Source organism: Chrysoperla carnea, chromosome 3, assembly GCF_905475395.1.
Source record: "Chrysoperla carnea chromosome 3, inChrCarn1.1, whole genome shotgun sequence".
In the NCBI taxonomy this organism is placed as follows: domain Eukaryota; kingdom Metazoa; phylum Arthropoda; class Insecta; order Neuroptera; family Chrysopidae; genus Chrysoperla; species Chrysoperla carnea.
Window position 1 is genome coordinate 17259813 of NC_058339.1, and position 18856 is coordinate 17278668.

General features: G+C 29.0%; 1 protein-coding gene across 2 annotated transcripts in view; it reads right to left on the reverse strand.

Annotated features, from left to right (window-relative positions):
- Nucleotides 1-18856, reverse strand: part of LOC123296970 (rap guanine nucleotide exchange factor 4) — a 252698-nt gene that overhangs the window by 49794 nt on the left and 184048 nt on the right. For both annotated transcript variants that reach the window (XM_044878706.1, XM_044878707.1), the window contains one exon: nucleotides 1390-1536. In XM_044878706.1, the coding sequence (XP_044734641.1) occupies nucleotides 1390-1536 (147 nt within the window). The remainder of the gene's footprint in view (nucleotides 1-1389; nucleotides 1537-18856) is intronic.

Sequence of the window (18856 nt, forward strand, 5' to 3'; positions counted from 1 at the left end):
ACCGATACCTATTTAATATTTATAAATTGTCAAAAATATAAAGTCTAAAACGTGGCTTAAAGAAACACAAGTGAAAATTCGTATCGCTGGTACAATATTTCCCCGAATTATAAAGTTTTATTATACAGTAAACATGCATGCAGCATAGTTAGTACACAAATATATGTTCAGTAATTTATTTAATAAAAATATTTTACTTCAATAAATTGCATAAAAAATTAAAGTTTATTCAAATTTGAATGAATAAACGTAATTAGCAGACGAAAATAAGAACATTTAATTTAGACTATTAAAGATATAGAATTGAAAATTTTTATAAATGAAACTACTTGTTTGAATGACGATCGAATTTATTTAGAATAGGACTTTATGGCCACATATTATTTTATTACCATTTCGATGTAACCATTCGTTTGTAATCATTTCGATATGCTCGCGTACAAGATAAAACTCACCATTTTTGAAATGATACTCCTATAATTTTTTAAATTTCAAAAGATGTTTTGTATAAGAATTAATTTTAATCTAAAAATAGAATTGGCAAAGTTAAAGTAAGTTGAAATTTGAAATTACGGACATAAAAAAAAACTCTAATAAATTGCTCAAAATTTTCACCTTGGTGTTCCAAACATGGCTCTAATCGTCTCAAAAACTTTATTACACTATTTAGTTATAAATCAGATACATAAAATATCTTTCAATTACTCAGAATCAGTAAAATTTAAACAGATAAATACGTTCCATCATGTGTTATCGAATTATATTTATATGTGTACGGCTGGAATCTTCAAATTTATAAATACATTTACAAATGAGATTTACACGTGAATGATTTTTTCATTTCATTAGTTACATATTTTAGGAAGAATTAATACAATTTCATCTAATAAACTTATTAAATTATCAATTTTTTTCATTGTATATAATCAATTCTGAGTTTCTATAACGAGTAACTATACCAAAGAATTATATATATATATATCGTAATATATAACAAGTGACTGGCTGAATCAATTGTTGAAATACCCTGTATAATAAGTGTTTAATGTCAGTGTTTGCATTAATTTTAATAAATTAAAAAAGTTTTAAAAACCAACACAATTCGACTGGACAAAATCAGTAAAAAATATTTTGAGAAAAAAGGTAAAAGATATCAGGATCATATTGAGCTTGAACAGCATTTCATTGGTTTTTCGAGCATGCTCTAAGGAAATCTTGTTATTATTTGTTTCCAGAAATGTGTATATAACTTATCTTATCCTGTATATTAATTTTGATGGTTTAAATTTATATTCTACCTTTGTAGAGTAATTTAACATGAATGCATACGTATACACTATAGATATTATATGTTTTAATATAATAAAATCATAAAACGTTAATACTTACTTCCCAAATAATACGAAAATCATGTTGTTCCACTCGTAGTAATTCACATGTTGTTTGTGTAACAACTGTTGAATCTCTAGGTAAATCATGTAAAATTGATTCACCAAATGTCGCTCCAACACCTAAACTGCACAACGTTACTGGCATCTGAAACAAAGGAAACATACATGTTTTAAACAAAAAAGACTAGTTAATAAATTTAACGAAAAATTGCTTTGCACATTGTGTGAATTAATTTTCAACGAAGGGAATTATTAAAATTTTACACTATAGTTTATTCCAGAACATCGAGTAGATAAACTTTAATATAAGCACTAATACTGATTAATAGATGTATGTTGTAATATAATATAAAATAATTGCTTTTGAAGTTTGAATAGTTTTTCAGTTAAAAATTTATTTAACTGATGTTTTTAGCGTCACTTTGTTTAGATGAAAATTACTATTTGTCACAGAATTTTGCCCGCGGGTGAAAACTAATTTGTTTTACTATTGTTTCTGTTCATATAAAATTAATTGAAGACAAATTTTTTTTATGTATAAAAAATAAAATGACAACAGATTTTCATATTTAAAATTATTTTTTATTACTTTTGCATAAATATGACATTTATTTATTTTGCATACGTTTTTATTATTATTATTTTTTTGATTTATTTACTCTTTTTTTCTTTCTACTAAATACATTTCAAATAAAATTTGATTACAAATTTGTTTCAAACAATTATATTTATTTTTTTTTAACATTTACGTCAGTCAAATTCTATATGAAAATCGCAAAACGCCATGTAAAGCTGTTTTTTCGTGTGTGTTATTTGAACCTCTTAAGGGAGGTTTGAATAACTGCAAAAACTGTGAAAACTGCAAAATTTTCGAACATTTTTCAGTTTTTGCAGTTCAATTACAAACTATGAGTTGCTATATTATCATTTTGAAAGTATATTAAAGAAACAAGTCAACCCACATCTCCCTATGTATAATAGTTTTGAGATATGATGCTTAAAAAATTTACATGGTTTTCAAAAATGTTAAAATTTTGAGTTTTGCTCATGTTAAACTGTTAGAGATCGAAAAAAAGTTTAAATGTAAAAACTGTTCCTAAAGAAAAAGTAAAGAACGTTTTGTTTGAAACAATTTTTCGTAATCTTTGGTATCCATTTGTGGTGTTCATTTTCTCCAAGAACATTGATATCTATCTCCAAAAAGGTAGAGAGATGAAAATTTGAAAATTTCTTAATTTTCAAAAATAAGCACAAATGGTGGCCGTAAGTTGGTGAAAAGCTTCTTTTTGATCCTGAAAAGATCATTTTCAGGCTTCCGTTCGAACTTTTTTAACTAAAAATTGGTAGAATTAAGATTTATTAATTGAAAGAACATAAGTGACCTATCATGAGATCGTATTTTGTTCAAGTTTATTTAAAAAGTGAATTTGTTGTCAATAAATCTAAAGAATTTAAGAAAATCAACATTCAAATCTGTAAAAGAAACCTTTCAAGTTGATAACTGAAAAATAAAATAAAGGACTGAAAAATATTTACTACTTCCTTTATTTTTAATTAAAAATTTTAAAACGTAATAATAAATTATAAAATTAAATTATAACAACAAGTGGACCAACCTATATCGTTTTTTTTTTAACTCAATCTTCATGTTATTCATCACTGCCCACATTACCTATATAGATAGGTATACTTCAACCAGGTAAATAAGGGATACAATCTACGTTTTTTTTTTTTTTTTTATAAACTTATAATTCAATTTTTACATGTGGTGCTTATTCAATATTTTGAATGTATTATATGTATATGTTTGTTTATTATTCAGATTTATATTGCAAAATAATTTTCCCCGCCTGTATTTTTCCCCAACCATGAGAGTGTATAAATGTGTTTATATGTTATTTATTTTACCCATTGGTATCATAAATTTAGTGTGGGTTTTGTTGTTACTATGTTTGTCCATATTTTTTCTCTTCTCAATGTATAAACAAACTATACTCACAGTTTTTACCTCTATATATAAAATTAGCTGACCCTGTGAACTTCGTTTAACCTATAATTAAATTATTTGACTATAACTTTCGATCAGCGATTACTGATATTTCGATCAGCGATTAAATAATTATACTATTGCTTTGCCCACTCGCTGTCCCACCCTCGCTGTTTTTTTAATGCAAATATTTTGTTATTCTAAGAAAAAATAACAGATATTTTCATTGATTTCTTATGCGAGAATTGTTGCTTTTTAAGAAAATTCGTATAATGTGAAGAAGTACTTTTTATTTTAACACGAAATCATCAGAGTTTTTACAAATTTCTTTCATAAATTTTTTGCAAATGCCAAATTAAAAAAGCAACCTGTAAATTATCAAATTACTCCAAAAGGCCTACACTATTCAAATTTCGTACATAGTTTAAGTATATTCCTTCAACCTTTTCAAAATCGATTCGCTTGATCTAATATCTTTTGGAACGTTTTTGAAAGCGGGCGAAAATAATGAAAAACTTATATTCGGGCTATAAAAAAATATTTTATAGACATGAATTTTTGAAATCAGTATGTTGTGATAAATATTGTCCAGTATTTGAAATGGTTTCATTCTGTTTTCCCCAAAAAAAAAATTGATAAATGAAAGTTTAATACGTACATAGATGAAATGCGACATTCACACCAATGTTTTTTTTTTTTTTTGTTATTTACAAAATTTACAGTTTCCATGTTTTTCATGCGAGATTTATAACGGAACCTAACCCTACAAATAAACTGTTTATAAAATAATATTTGGTATACAGAAATGTTAACAGGAACATGTAACATCTGGTCAAAATCGATAAATATAATATATTATACTTATTTATATTTAATGTGAATTTAAAAGCTTTATTTTTTATTCTTTTAAATTACAGAATAGCACAAAAGAAGTGCTTTAATTTTCCAACATAAAACTTGCAAGTGGTAATAAATAAAATTTTAACTTTAGAATGTGTCATTTTTTTTAAGTATTTCATTTTTATAGCACTAAACTAAAGGTCTCTACCAAGGTTTAAAAATCAGACACTACTGACTAAAATCTACGTTAAATTTTCACCTGTCTAATAATTTCATCGAGATAATAATAACAGTTTATGTAGGTCGACTGTAGGGTTAGATAAAGTACCTACAGCCAAACGAACTTTGAGTCATTTGTAGTTTCTCGGTAGATTTAGAAGGATTTTTACTGGACATCATTTGCAATGAAATGAGGTTTTTGGATTATAATGCGAGTAGATTGTAAACTGGTTGTCAATGTGGTTTTATTTTCGAGGAAAATAAATATAATTTTTTTGTGAATTAAGACGGAAATCAGATTTTTTAGTCTTTTTACAAGTTGCCAATTTCATATTGTGTTATATACATCATAGTCAACGTAACTCACTGGTTGTTGATGAATATACCATATTTCAGTTTTAAACGTAGCTTTAAATTTAAACGAGGTGTAGTTTCAAATACTTAAGTTGGTATTCCTTGAATCTAGCGATATAATGCACCTTGAATCTAACACGTAGTCATTTGTATGTATTTAAGTTTTAAATCACATTCTTGTGTTTTATGAGCCATTAAAAATGCTAAGTAGAATGTTAGTAATAGAGTGCCATCAAGTACTCTCGGTGGAGGTGATTGAAGGTACCTTAGAGTGTGAGCCATGGTACATTATGATGTTTTACCATAGTTGTTTAATTTTTAAATTCTCATAAAAATATATACAGTGTTGAAGAATAACAGTGCTATATAAACAGAGACAATATCCAAATTGATATTTTAAAAAGTGGCTTTAAAAAACTCAAAAATGTAAATTTTGATTCCAGGTACTACATCTTGCCCGTTTATTTATATACAGATGTAAAATAGTAAAATTTATCTAGATAAGACGAAAAAAAAAAACTATTGTATACAAGTAGAACATAAACAACGAACAAAACTTTATACCTACCAAAACAAAACTTAGATTAAAATAGTTTTGTAGCTGTTTCCTTTTCAATATTTTTTGTTTATATAATTTTTTGTAGTCATTGTTAGAAGAAGAATATATTTAAAACGACTCAGTGAAGAAATAATGAATCTTCCTTCATTTAAAATACATAAAACAAACAGTTTTTACTTCGATTCTCGGGTTTCTATTCTATATACATTTACAATAAGATGTATTATAAAACTTGCAATATAAATAGTGGCTCTTTATAACCTATCACTGTCAGCATTTTGTAATGGAGTTCCCTATCAAAAAATTCCAGAATGAAATTTTTCGGGTTCGAAATGATAGAAATCTTGACATTTATCTTGACTTTGCGGAAAAAGGTATAATACTGTAACCAAAAAATAAGGTGACATTTTAATTTAAACTGCGCGCGTTTGTTGTGCATTATGAATTACTTCCACCCAGCCAAACAGTCAACAAGGAATATTATTTGAACGTTATGCGTCATTTGCGTAACGCTATCCGCCTAAAAAGGCCGGAATTGTGGAAAGACAATTCATGGTTTTTACACTATCCTATACTGCACTCATAATTCGTGATCATTTCTTCAAAAACTCAACCCATATCGTTCCGCAACCACCGTATTCACCTCATTTTGGCTGTTCAGCAAGCTCAAAAGACCGCTCTGGGGATACGATAGAGGAGATTCAAGCCACAGCGAAGAAGGAACTGAAGGCAATCCCGGAAAGTGACTACAACCAGTGTTTCGAAGATTGGAAAATCCGTTGGCATAAGTGCATTGCATCGGGAGAGGATTTTTTTGAAGAGGATGAAATTGACTTGGAAGAATAAATAAAGAATTTTCAAAATAAATACAATGTCACTTTATTTTTTGGGCACAGTAGTACATCAAATTAAATAATTTCTTGAAAAAACAACACATTTTTTCGAAAACTACAATTCGGCAGAATATTTTTTTTTTGGCTCATTTTAATCAATCTCTTCCAATGTTTAAATAGGGAAGTCGTTAAAAAAATGAAATAATTAATTCAGGATGGACAGATGAAATTTTCAGTTCAGAACTAGATTTCATCATCTAGTTCAGATTAATATACCTCTAATAATAATACTATAACCACAGATCTGAAAAGTTTAAAATCGCTGTAAGACATAATTCCGAAAGCTACACAATCCTGAGATATAAACTAAGTATTTCCTTCATAAACATAAAACCACATTTCAACGGTCAGAGTATTTATATGCAATGTATAATCTGTTTGTATGAAAGTATTGCATTATTCAACAAACAAGTTACTTAGACAAATTTAAACGGAGAAAAGAAACTTCGAAACAAGAAAAAACTGTTTTCAAATTCTTCTCAGAAGGTTTAAATTAATTGTAAGAATATATCAACAGTGTACATTTTATTATTTCTGCAGTATTATCCTCCATATACAAGCTGTAATATATCAGAAATTATTTGATGAGATAGAAGCATGTTTTCGAAGTTTAAATCAATGTTTTCACGTCATTTATATGTTTGGAGATCATCTGATACCCAAAACTCAACTGTGTGGAAAACTGAAATGAAAATATTCTCTAAAAAATGTGATAATTATCATAAAGCATGGTTTGGCTGGTTTGGTTATATTGGCTACTTACTCTGGCCAACACTCAAGCCAGTCCCCTGCTGGCTGACTGACTAGTTACGTGGCTAGCTGACTAGTGGTATTTTATATTGTATGATTTTAAGTTGAAAATAAGTAGACAGTTTGATTTACTCTGAAAATTCAGGTTTAAAGTAGTCGTACCAGCCAGCTATCGATTGAACGCAGAAGGGATTTTAGGCCAATAACATGACACATAAATGGATTAGACTGAAGACTCTAATGATTCAGTTTCTCAGACTAAAAATTTCCAAAACGATATTACCTGTTCTCTTTGAAAAAAGCTCAAGAATAAAACAATAATGGTAAGGATGACAATTTTTAAGTCATCATTTGAGCAACGTTGAGAACGTTAGTCTCGACAGTACCAACTGAATACATGAGTAAGGTATTGATTTTCCAATTCGTTTGCGTTGCAGGGTCCTGTCGCAGAACCCGAAATATTGTTTATTTTATTAAATTTAATTAACTTATTTAAAAAGTTTGCGTGGCAAAGTTCATATGATAAAAAAATGAAATAAAATACAAAAATTGATTATATCCTTTTATTTTTATTTCCTTTCTATAGAAGTCTCTGTCGTTCACACCAGATTCATTAATATGAGAAAAAATTTATTGAAAAAATCAAATTTTATTAAGAATTTAATTAATAAAATGAATAACAAAGATAGTTCAAGATATGAGAGAAAACGGTTTTTTTTTTCAACAAATAATAAGTTGAAAAACAGTTTTTTCTTTTATATATTTTATTATCATGAATCTTGAAATAAAAAAAGTTAGGTAGCATCAAGTGATAGTAAAATAAATTGAATATTATTTTATTAAATGACTTATATTATCATAAATTTATTTATTATCTAACGTATAACAATTGATATCATCATCACCTATTCTATCGATGATGTGCATTTTAAACAATCTTATGGTATTGTAATTCAGGATTCCGGCTTAAAAATACAGGATGATGATTTGCTTCCGTAGCTACAAAATGATTCACGTTCGTAGCTTATCTTTTTGGCTTCCGTTAAAAAATTCAAGTACTTCTTGATGAGAGTTACCATAATATCTAATATTAACAGATTATATATTTATTAATCATAAACTGTGATCAAATATCTGTTTATATATTCGCCATATTAACAAAAAAGGGCATATGATAGTCAATAATCAATTTCTCTAATTCATTTTGGCATATATTATTAAACTTATAATCTCAAAATATATGTATCTTTGCCCATTATAAACATCCATTAAGAATGCTATTTTTGGATATTCCTCCATTTTGGTGTTTTCAACTAGTCCACTTTTTTTGAAATGTGATAAGTAAAAACATCCCGCTTAGCAAAAATAACGAAAAATTCAATACTTACGACTACAATATTTGACAAAAATTTATGACGGAAATGTTCTAAAACTACATAACCTTTCCATCTCTTTGCGTCCAATATTATGCAGATTTACTTTTGCAGAATTTTAAAAGTTCTAAATAAAAAACTATTTTGTCTAATCAATATTTTTCTAGAGTCATCGAAAAGATTATAAAAGCTTGAGTCATTCAAGGTAAGAGAATACACAATATTGAATATAAAATAGAACCAAACTATCCAAGCTTTTACGGATTACTTTCATGGTAGTATTTTTTTGTTTTAAATAGAATTTTTTCTTTAAGAAGTTTAATATTCTCAAAAATTAATAAATTTCCACTGAAACTATCCTTTTTCAAGATATTTCGTACCATTACTCGATTACATAAAGGCAACACTACAAGTACTATCAAAACAAAAACAAAATTTAGCTGGATTTGAGTCGTAGGGAATGTAGCACAATCAACTATTCTATCAAGAACGGAAGGCATACAGAACCCTTTTACGTATTTGTTTTCATAATACAATACCTCCCATCGCTAACATCTTTCGATTGAAAGTTTAGTTTTTATTGAATAATATAAAAAATTTACTCGTATTCAAATGTTAAAACCGTAGACGGTAGCTTGTGTGAGTTCAATAGTATAATACCATCTTTATTGTATATCTAAGGCAAAGATGATATCATGATTTTATTAGTAGTATATAAAAATATAATACTTCTTAGATATTATATTTATTATTGCGATTTACATAATTTAATTGGTAATAGTTTCATTTTAACAAGATACGAGTACATAAAACATTTTTATGCATTTTTTGAAACATATGTCGAACTGAAGACTAAAATTTTTTGTTAAATTATATATTTTATTTATTAGGTTCAGCGTACATTTCTTGGAATTGCAAAATTTTTATATACAGAGTTTCTTTATTACCAAACTCATTTTTATCAATACCCAACTAAAACCTCAACGAATACAAAATCACGCTGTAAAAATTATGAAATAAGAAAATATTATCATCTGAAATTGTTTTTATAAATAAAATGGGCATTCAAGGTGGGGATCCACCTTAGTTAATTGGATTCCCTCGACAGTAAGGATGATTTACTACTAATATGTTGACTGAACGAATAGTTTTTGAGATACGGGTTAAAATCCATCCAAATATTGCGATATCTCAGAAACTCTGCATCCAGTCATTAAATTAACCTGATTTTTATACTTTTTGGATCAAAATTACCCCATCCACCGAGTTTCATCAAATTCCAAAACAACATTTTTTTTTTTGCGTTTTTCTCAATTTTTGAAGGGGTACCTCTTAAAAAATTGCAAAATATAATTTCACTTAACCATGAGCTCACGCACTATGAAGTTTTCACTGTATTGCAATTCAAATTTTCCAGTTTATACATACAGAAAATATTTAAATAGAAAAAACCTTTTTTTTATTTTTTAATTATAAAACATAACAACCACTATGGTAGCTGATTTTAATATGCAAATTTAGTAGGTATTTGTATGTTTTTATTCATTTTAAAGTTTTTATTTTACGTATAGGTATGTTTTAAAGTCAAATAAATTTTTACTTCCATCTAAAATTTTTTTTTTTTGCCAAGTAGGTGCTTAATTTATTTGTACTTTTATAACTTATTCCACAAACCAAATAGTAGGTATACTTTCGTTAGTTATACAGGTTGACCGGGAACAAACATTAAACACTACTTCTTCCTTTACATATTACATGAAGTGCATTTTTTCATTATATTTTGTAGATCAATTATTTCCAAAGTGAAACAAATTTCGATTTTTGTAGACTGTCGCCTAATTAGCAACGAGTAACGTACAATATAAGAGTAATAGTAATAGAGTATAATAATAATGGGGTTTAACCTCCGTTCCTTTGACCTACATGCTTATAACAGATGCCATCTACATCATTATTGTTAACCTTTATTTGTTATAACACATACATTTATGATGTGGGTGGATTCGGCTATTTCGTTCTTATCTAAGGAACGACGTGATCAATTCTTCTTCTCATTATTTTTATACTTGCTCACACTGTCGCTGCCTGGACTCGAATCTAGGTCTATCGCCTAAGACCGCTTGGCCACTTAGGCTGTTCACACAATAAGAGAGTAAATACGATTGACTACTGACTGCATGGTAGCCGAAATATTTATTTATATAATACAAAAATTTATCTAGGGCATAAATCGCGTTTATTTCGAAATATCCAAGAGTTCACTTTTATTATCTTTGATAGTAATTATACTTCCAAGGTGGTACATATTAATTCCAAAGAGTTGATAGGAAGAACGTGTCGAGGTTTGGATAAATCGCAGATTTGTTATTGGGTGGAGTAAAAAAACCGTAGAGCCAAGATTGAATGGAGACAAAAAATGGTAGAACATAACCCAAAAAGGTGGGAAAAGTCGAAAAAACGTATTTTTGCATTTATAAAAAAAAGTTCATTTATTTGTTAAAATGATAAGATCCCTGTGTTTTTCCAAAAAATCTATCCTTTTCCCTATTTACTCTTCACCAGTATTTGTTACAAAGGAGCTATATTAAGTTAATTTTAAAAGACAATTAAATCGAGACATAAGATGATTACTGTAGTGATACACTAACTCTTTGTCAAGAAATGAACTATTGCTTTCGGAAACACCCGATATACAATAACAAGTTTCAAAAACGTATACTATATTCAATAACTTTTTTTTTTTATAACTAGTTAAAATTCAACCACTTATAAAATGAAGTAGTTTAATATAATTTTCATTTCATCTGGATTCTGTGAATAAACTACCCCTCACTATGAAAAGGAGAAAAAAAAAGTTACGGGAAGAAACAGTCGAAATTTTGATATGTTGCATGTAATTTTTTGAATAAGCAGATTGGTCTTTGAACTGTTTGTATTCACAGACACGTAATGTGGCAAATTCTGTATCATTTAAAAAACAATTTATAAAAATAAGTTGTTTTAAACTTTAAACCAATGTTTAATGAATGCTTTTTTGTGTGAGCGAAAATTAATCGAAGAATAATCTACTTATAAAATAATCTACCTTTCAATAGAGAATATGAAAAATAAATGTTCAATTATTTTTGTGTTAATTTCAAAACATTATACTGGAGTAAATCTAAGCAAAAAAAGGCTGTTATATGGATTAAAAGTTCGAGCAGCGAAACTTTGGGGTTTTTCTTTTCACATTAAAATAAGTATTTTTTGAAATTTTTTACTTTCCCGGAGTGGTGCAACATGTTTAAAAAACAAAATGGCGTCAAAAATAAAAATTTTTTCAGAAATTTTATCATTTTTATTTTATATTGGCAAAAGGAGACATCGGTGCATATCCAAATTTGGTAGGTTTGTAGTCCATGTTAAGAACTACTCCTCATAATTTTTTGGTGGGGTTTCGTCCCTTCCCCTCCCAGTTATATATAAATGTATACATACATATGGTAAAACAGTTCATTTGACTATAACTTGAAAAATATTGGATTGATTTTAATGAAACTAATATCAATAGTAGGTTTTATTACTTACAACTTTCGGTTAAAATTTTAGCGAAATCCGTTAAATAGTTCGGTCAAAATTTCCAATTTAGGGAATTGTTTAAAATGGCTGCCATTTTATGCCATTTTGTCCTACGAGGTTAAATTTTTTTTTAAATTGTAGCATTTTTTATTATCTTTCGATTTTATAATAAGTGGCTTACCCGTAAAATGACTCCTTGATCCATATTTTTGCGAAAAACGGAAAATTTAACACTTTTTGGAAATAATTGTTTGGGGGGTGTATGGACTGGCTTTGGGGGGTGTTTTTTGCTTTGGCATGAGAAAACTATTTTTAAAAGAGGTCTATATGGTTTAAAGCAAAATTTTTAAGTTTTAACCCCCGCGCTGTAAGGGGGAAGGGGTGTATGAAATAAATGTATCTTAAAAGATTTTAAAAAGAGCTTTTATTAATATAGCACTTTTTACAACATCCACCCCTTCCCCTCCCGCTTTCATATTTTTTGCGAATTCAAAATTTTTATGACGTATAAAGGGGTTTTGGGGGTCGCTGATCTCGAACTTTTGGCCCAAATAAGTACACCCCCTAAAAATATTACAATTGTTTTTGATAATCTATTGCAAAATTCGAGATCAGCGACCCCAAAAACCCCTTTATACGTTATAAAAATTTTGAATTCGCAAAAAATATGAAAGCGGGAGGGGAAGGGGTGGATGTTGTAAAAAGTGCTATATTAATAAAAGCATCTAAAATTTTGGGTTACTTTAGCATTTTAAACTATTTTGACCTCTTTTTAAATTCTTTTAAGATACATTTATTTCATACACCCCTTCCCCCTTACAGCGCGGGGGTTAAAACTTAAAAATTTTGCTTTAAACCATATAGACCTCTTTTAAAAATAGTTTTCTCATGCCAAAGCAAAAAACACCCCCCAAAGCCAGTCCATACACCCCCCAAACAATTATTTCCAAAAAGTGTTAAATTTTCCGTTTTTCGCAAAAATATGGATCAAGGAGTCATTTTACGGGTAAGCCACTTATTATAAAATCGAAAGATAATAAAAAATGCTACAATTTAAAAAAAAATTTAACCTCGTAGGACAAAATGGCATAAAATGGCAGCCATTTTAAACAATTCCCTAAATTGGAAATTTTGACCGAACTATTTAACGGATTTCGCTAAAATTTTAACCGAAAGTTGTAAGTAATAAAACCTACTATTGATATTAGTTTCATTAAAATCAATCCAATATTTTTCAAGTTATAGTCAAATGAACTGTTTTACCATATGTATGTATACATTTATATATAACTGGGAGGGGAAGGGACGAAACCCCACCAAAAAATTATGAGGAGTAGTTCTTAACATGGACTACAAACCTACCAAATTTGGATATGCACCGATGTCTCCTTTTGCCAATATAAAATAAAAATGATAAAATTTCTGAAAAAATTTTTATTTTTGACGCCATTTTGTTTTTTAAACATGTTGCACCACTCCGGGAAAGTAAAAAATTTCAAAAAATACTTATTTTAATGTGAAAAGAAAAACCCCAAAGTTTCGCTGCTCGAACTTTTAATCCATACACAAGGCGTAATTTCACTCTACTATTATGGAGTAAATGATATTTCAGAAAATATTGATAGATATTACCTTTATATAAATCAATTCATCTAAAACTTCAATGACATTAATAATACAGTCATTTAAAACAGTTTATTCCGCAAATCTCCACCAAAATTCCACCTGGTAAGAATGCGAAACAGAACTTTTTTTGGCTTTTTCTGTCCAGATACTTTGAATGCAAGTATTAAATCTCTGACCAAAGTTATATTATTGTAAAGACCGCTAAATTCTTTATGAAAAAGATATCTGTCAAAACTTTTGAATCAGAAATTTGTGGTGGCATCGTTTACAAAACCGCCCTTTTTTTCAGTTAGAAAAATCGCATAGGCATAAAAATAGAACCAAGATATTAACAATCAACCTTTATCTGAACAGAAAACGCCCAAAATATATTTCGTTATTTCGCATCCGCACCAGGTGGAAAATTTATTTTTTCTGATTCTATACATCAATACTTTTCATTTTATCGGATCTGAATTCCCAAGATGGTTGTACTATAAATTTTAAATAAATTTTCTATTGAATAAATTTCGTTGAATAGGATGATAGTATAAAGTAAGTAATTTTAAAGTAAACCGAAATTCTATTCAGTCGGTACATTATTTATTCATCAATACATGTACCAATCAATTTCTTTGAATTGGAATTAGAAAAAGGTTTTTATATTTTAAAAATTAGGGTTTCTACACTATATTATATAATGAAAACAATAAAATTATGGCTTTCATAAAATGTAAAACGCTTTAAAGAATTCTTGAAATCGAGCCAAAGAGCAAGTGCATAACATCTGAAACTGAATGTTAATCGAAAGAATATTCACCTCGAATGGAACATCTAAAAACAATTATACTTGATTTGGATTCTTTCAAGTAAAATTTCAACATCATTTTATAATCACAACAAATAGGAGGAATGCGCTTTTACCGGCAAGAACGATCAAAAGAGCTCTCGGAGATAGCGCTGAAAAAGATCAAAGCCAAGATCAAAGTCATTATATTATAATTTACTATCCTTATTTAACAAACACAATGTAAAGTGCAAAGAGTTCTTACTCATAAGATCAAGGTACATCAATTGTATTCACGGCAGAGGTAGTTAATTACAGAATCAAGGCGTAAGAGAGAGAACAAGGTCCAAGACTAGGTGTGTAAGTTAAAGACAGTCATATTAGTCTTCTTTTGGTTTGGAAAATATTTACCTATCTGGGAACGTATGTCATTCATGTTTGCATGTCATTATGGGGCATAAAACACAGTTTGGAATTGATATCTAGCCAAATTATTCGCTTCGTTGAACATTTCTTTTATACTTTTCGAAATTGTCTCTTCTGACTACAAAAAATTATATTTTTCTAAAAATTATTGATTGAACTTGCATCTAAATGTTATACTCGGCTTTTTTTTTCAAAATTTGTAAAGGTTTATTTCTTATAGAGTGTGTAATTTCCTTTAAGAACTAACTATTTTACTAAAACTACAATTTTTACGTCAATATTAATCCTAGAGTCAAATTAGGGTTGCCAGCCCTCCAGCTATGGTGGGGAGACTTCCGAAATCATGGTCAATTCGGTGCTATAATTTGATAAATTTCACTATCTCCCAACTTTCTGAATTTTGACATGGTAACCCTTGGACAAATATTCTTAAGGAATGTAATAAAATTTCAGAACCAATAAAACAAAAAAAAAGTGTTAAGGGCACCATAAAGGTTTTAGGATGAAAATAAAGAACAGAAAGATAAGCTAGAAAAATTTAGAAAATTGGTTCAACTAAAAAAAGTCCTTACAAAATTATACTCACGGTGAGCTTTGTCTCTGGACAACATAACCTAGTTCTGTTTATTTAAGTAAAATAAACAGTAATACACATAATGTTTTGATAGTAAAAATGTAAACGACATGCCACAGAAATAGAAATGAAAATAAGAGGACAAAAATACAGAAAGATAGAACAAAAGTATAATAACAAAACAAAACATAGGTACATATCTTAATATATGTATATATATTTCTTGTGTGCGTGTGTATGTGACTGAACTCCTCCTAGACGGCTGGACCGATTTCGATGAAATTTTTTGTGTGAGTTCAAGGGGATTCGAGGATGGTTTAGATTTACAATTTGGTCCAGTACAACTGTTTTTGAGGGCTCCGTACCAAAAAAATGAAATTTCATTAAATGGTGGGAGCGCATATAAATCATATCACATTATGTATACTATGTGTACTATGTATTTTTAATAGTATTCAGGTATTGTCAATAGGCATTTATTAGAGCCATATGCGAGCGCAGCGAGCTCTACTATCAAAGGTCAGGCCAAAGGTCGAAGGTCAGGCCAGTCCAATAAATAGGAGTTAAATTGGGGTTTAGCGGGATGGGTTTAGCGGACAGGCTAAACGTAGTATAGGTATTCATGAATTGGAGTTACGTTTTTACGGGACAACGTCCGTCGGGGCCGCTAGTATTATATAATAATAATAGAAATAATACAAAATGGGTTATTGGTTTGTGAAAAATTTACAGTTAGAAATATTATAGATAGGTATGTAGACATTATATAATGTAGATATATGTTGAATTTACCTGTTGTTAAATAGCTGTAGGCAATGCAGGAGTTTATAAAACTATACCTTGCTTGTGCAAATAACACATATCTACGTTGTATTCTTCATCATTCGTCAGTGACTGTTACGTTATTTACGATGTGTATCAAATCAGAATTCCTGCCAAATCCTAATGGCTGAGTTGGTTAGTGCGTAACTTATTGTAAAGCTATTAATACTTAGCGCTAGCACGCCTGCCAAAGGGCCATGGGAAAACAGTGGGGCTTCAATAAAGAAATGGTTCACTGGTTATACATTCCGATCATTAGGCCCATACTATTCTATGGATCACTAGTATGGTGAACAGTACTAAAAAAAGTAATCCACCAAAAACTACAGGGTAAAGTGTAACGGTTAGTCCATTCTAATCACGGGATGTTTACGGACTACATCAACCAAAGCATTTGAGGTAATTTTCTTCTTTACTTCTTGCCAACTGTCCTTTTTGGAGAGAAATACGTAGCAGATGCTCCTCTAACTGGACTAAGACGCATTATGGTCATGGCCGGATTTTTAGTAGTTAATCACTTCCAAGATCCGTCGACTGATCCATTTCAAACAGGATTAAAGATCCATTTCAAACACGATTCGGATGGGAATTTGATTAAACCAAGCTGTGATTAAACCTAGGCTGTGAGATCTTCTCTAAAAATCTCGATTAAGGGCTATGAGAATATATAAGACTGAACACTCTCAGGCGCAGCGACATTACTATCTTCACTGATAGTTAATCTAAGTAAACCTACTTAGTTTCATTAACCAGTGAGAATTGCTTGAAACATCTTGTACATATCGGAGGGAAAAAAATCGTAACCGCATATGTATTATGAGTTTTATTTCAAGGGGTTGCATATATTTGATATGAAAATAGAAAATTTTCACACATGAGCAAATTCTGTATTTATAAAACGATAATAATTTTCCACATTAGATGTTCGATTAGAGGTAAAATAAAGACAGAATGGGAAATGTTACACTAATGAAGTTAATTACCAGAGATAATTAAGCAAGTAATACAACTTTGAAAACTACGAAACATCTTGTAGAAACTGAATTGAAAAAATGGCTGCTGCACTTTTCATATTAATCACCAAATAAACTTAAAATTTTTAAATATGTTAAATGAGATTTGATTTTAAATTAATCAACTGAAAGCTTTTTCAGTAGAAATTTTTCTAATCTGTAAAATACCATATATTTTGATGTACAGTATTTTAGTACGCTTGGTACGCTTTTTGATACTGCTTTTTTGGGTAAAACTATAAAATGAATCCTTTTCGACGGAACTAGTCTTTTTAATTGGTTGGTATGCAGGCCTTTTTTCAAAATGGTCGTTAAGTTTAAAAATAAAATAAATTGGCAATCGTTATATTATTGGGACACATTTCGCTTATGGCGAGTCGAATAAAACAATGTCAGATTTAAAATTATTTCAATTTAAAATAAATTATAGTTAAAAAAAATGAGCTACAAAAATACTTTTTATTGAACTAAATAGTGGATAGTAATTTTAATTGTAATTTGCATTCAATTCCAGTAGAAAAATTAACAATGGAATAGCACTTTTTTTGATAGTAGAAAAATGCAATTTATTACCTATTAAAATCTATCATATTCTAGGATATAGCACGTAAAAAAATTCATGAATCCTAACTTTCTACCACGTATTAAATACGCTCCTGTGATTAGGGTTTGAAGTAAACTGTGAAATCAAGCGCCGAAGAAGTTCCGAAAACTGCTTTAAAGCAAAGTAAGTAAAAAGTGAAAAAATTTCTGCCGTCAGTTATGACAATGTATGTCAGTATGTACAATGAATAAATGAGGTGCAATTATGATTTCAGTTATGTCATAACTGTTATCTATATGCAATATACAATCAATACAACAATTTTAAGCTTTAATAAATTCATTTAAATACCACGGAAATCATAACTGAATCTTATTTATTATTGTACATACATAAGGATTGACTGACTGACCAGCCCTGTTCTCACACCTAACTGACTGACAGTCATAAATGTTATTTATATTCAATTGTAGAACAATTTTCAGCTTTAGTAAATTCATTTTAGTACCGCGTAAAACATAACCGTTTCGATAGCATATATCTGACCCCAGTTCTATCGTTTGCTTGACTGACCGCAGTATGTGTATGTACACAACTACTATAACCAATCCTCAAATGATCCACTTTTAGTAAATTCAACGAACGAAATTATTATACTAGCTCTTAATCCGTTATTCATTATCTGGGAAGACAAATGTGAGGACTATGAGGATTACACTCACATGAATTGCTTGTTTTGAACAATAGACTAGGTGAATTGCTTGTAACTAGTCTGAATGCCATTGATCGTGACGAACATAAAGGATACTTTCAATTATTACTTTTTGTTTTCTTTTTACTCATAATCATGTATACGTTATTTATTTACATCATGGTCTCTCGATTATAATTGATATAATTGATGATTTTTAATATGATACATACAGCACAAAATTCAATGAGTTGTAAAAATTGCATTCGTTGTTCTAAAACTCGAATGGCCTAATTGGTAGGGCGCTTGACATGAATCCAAAAAATCCGGGTTCGAGTCCTGTCGAGTGTATTTTTTTAAATTCTCTTTAATTAAGATACTTTCAATATTTATAAATTCTATGTAAATACTGAATAATAAATAAATAAATAAATGAAAGCACCATTTACATTTTTAATGGATAATATTGT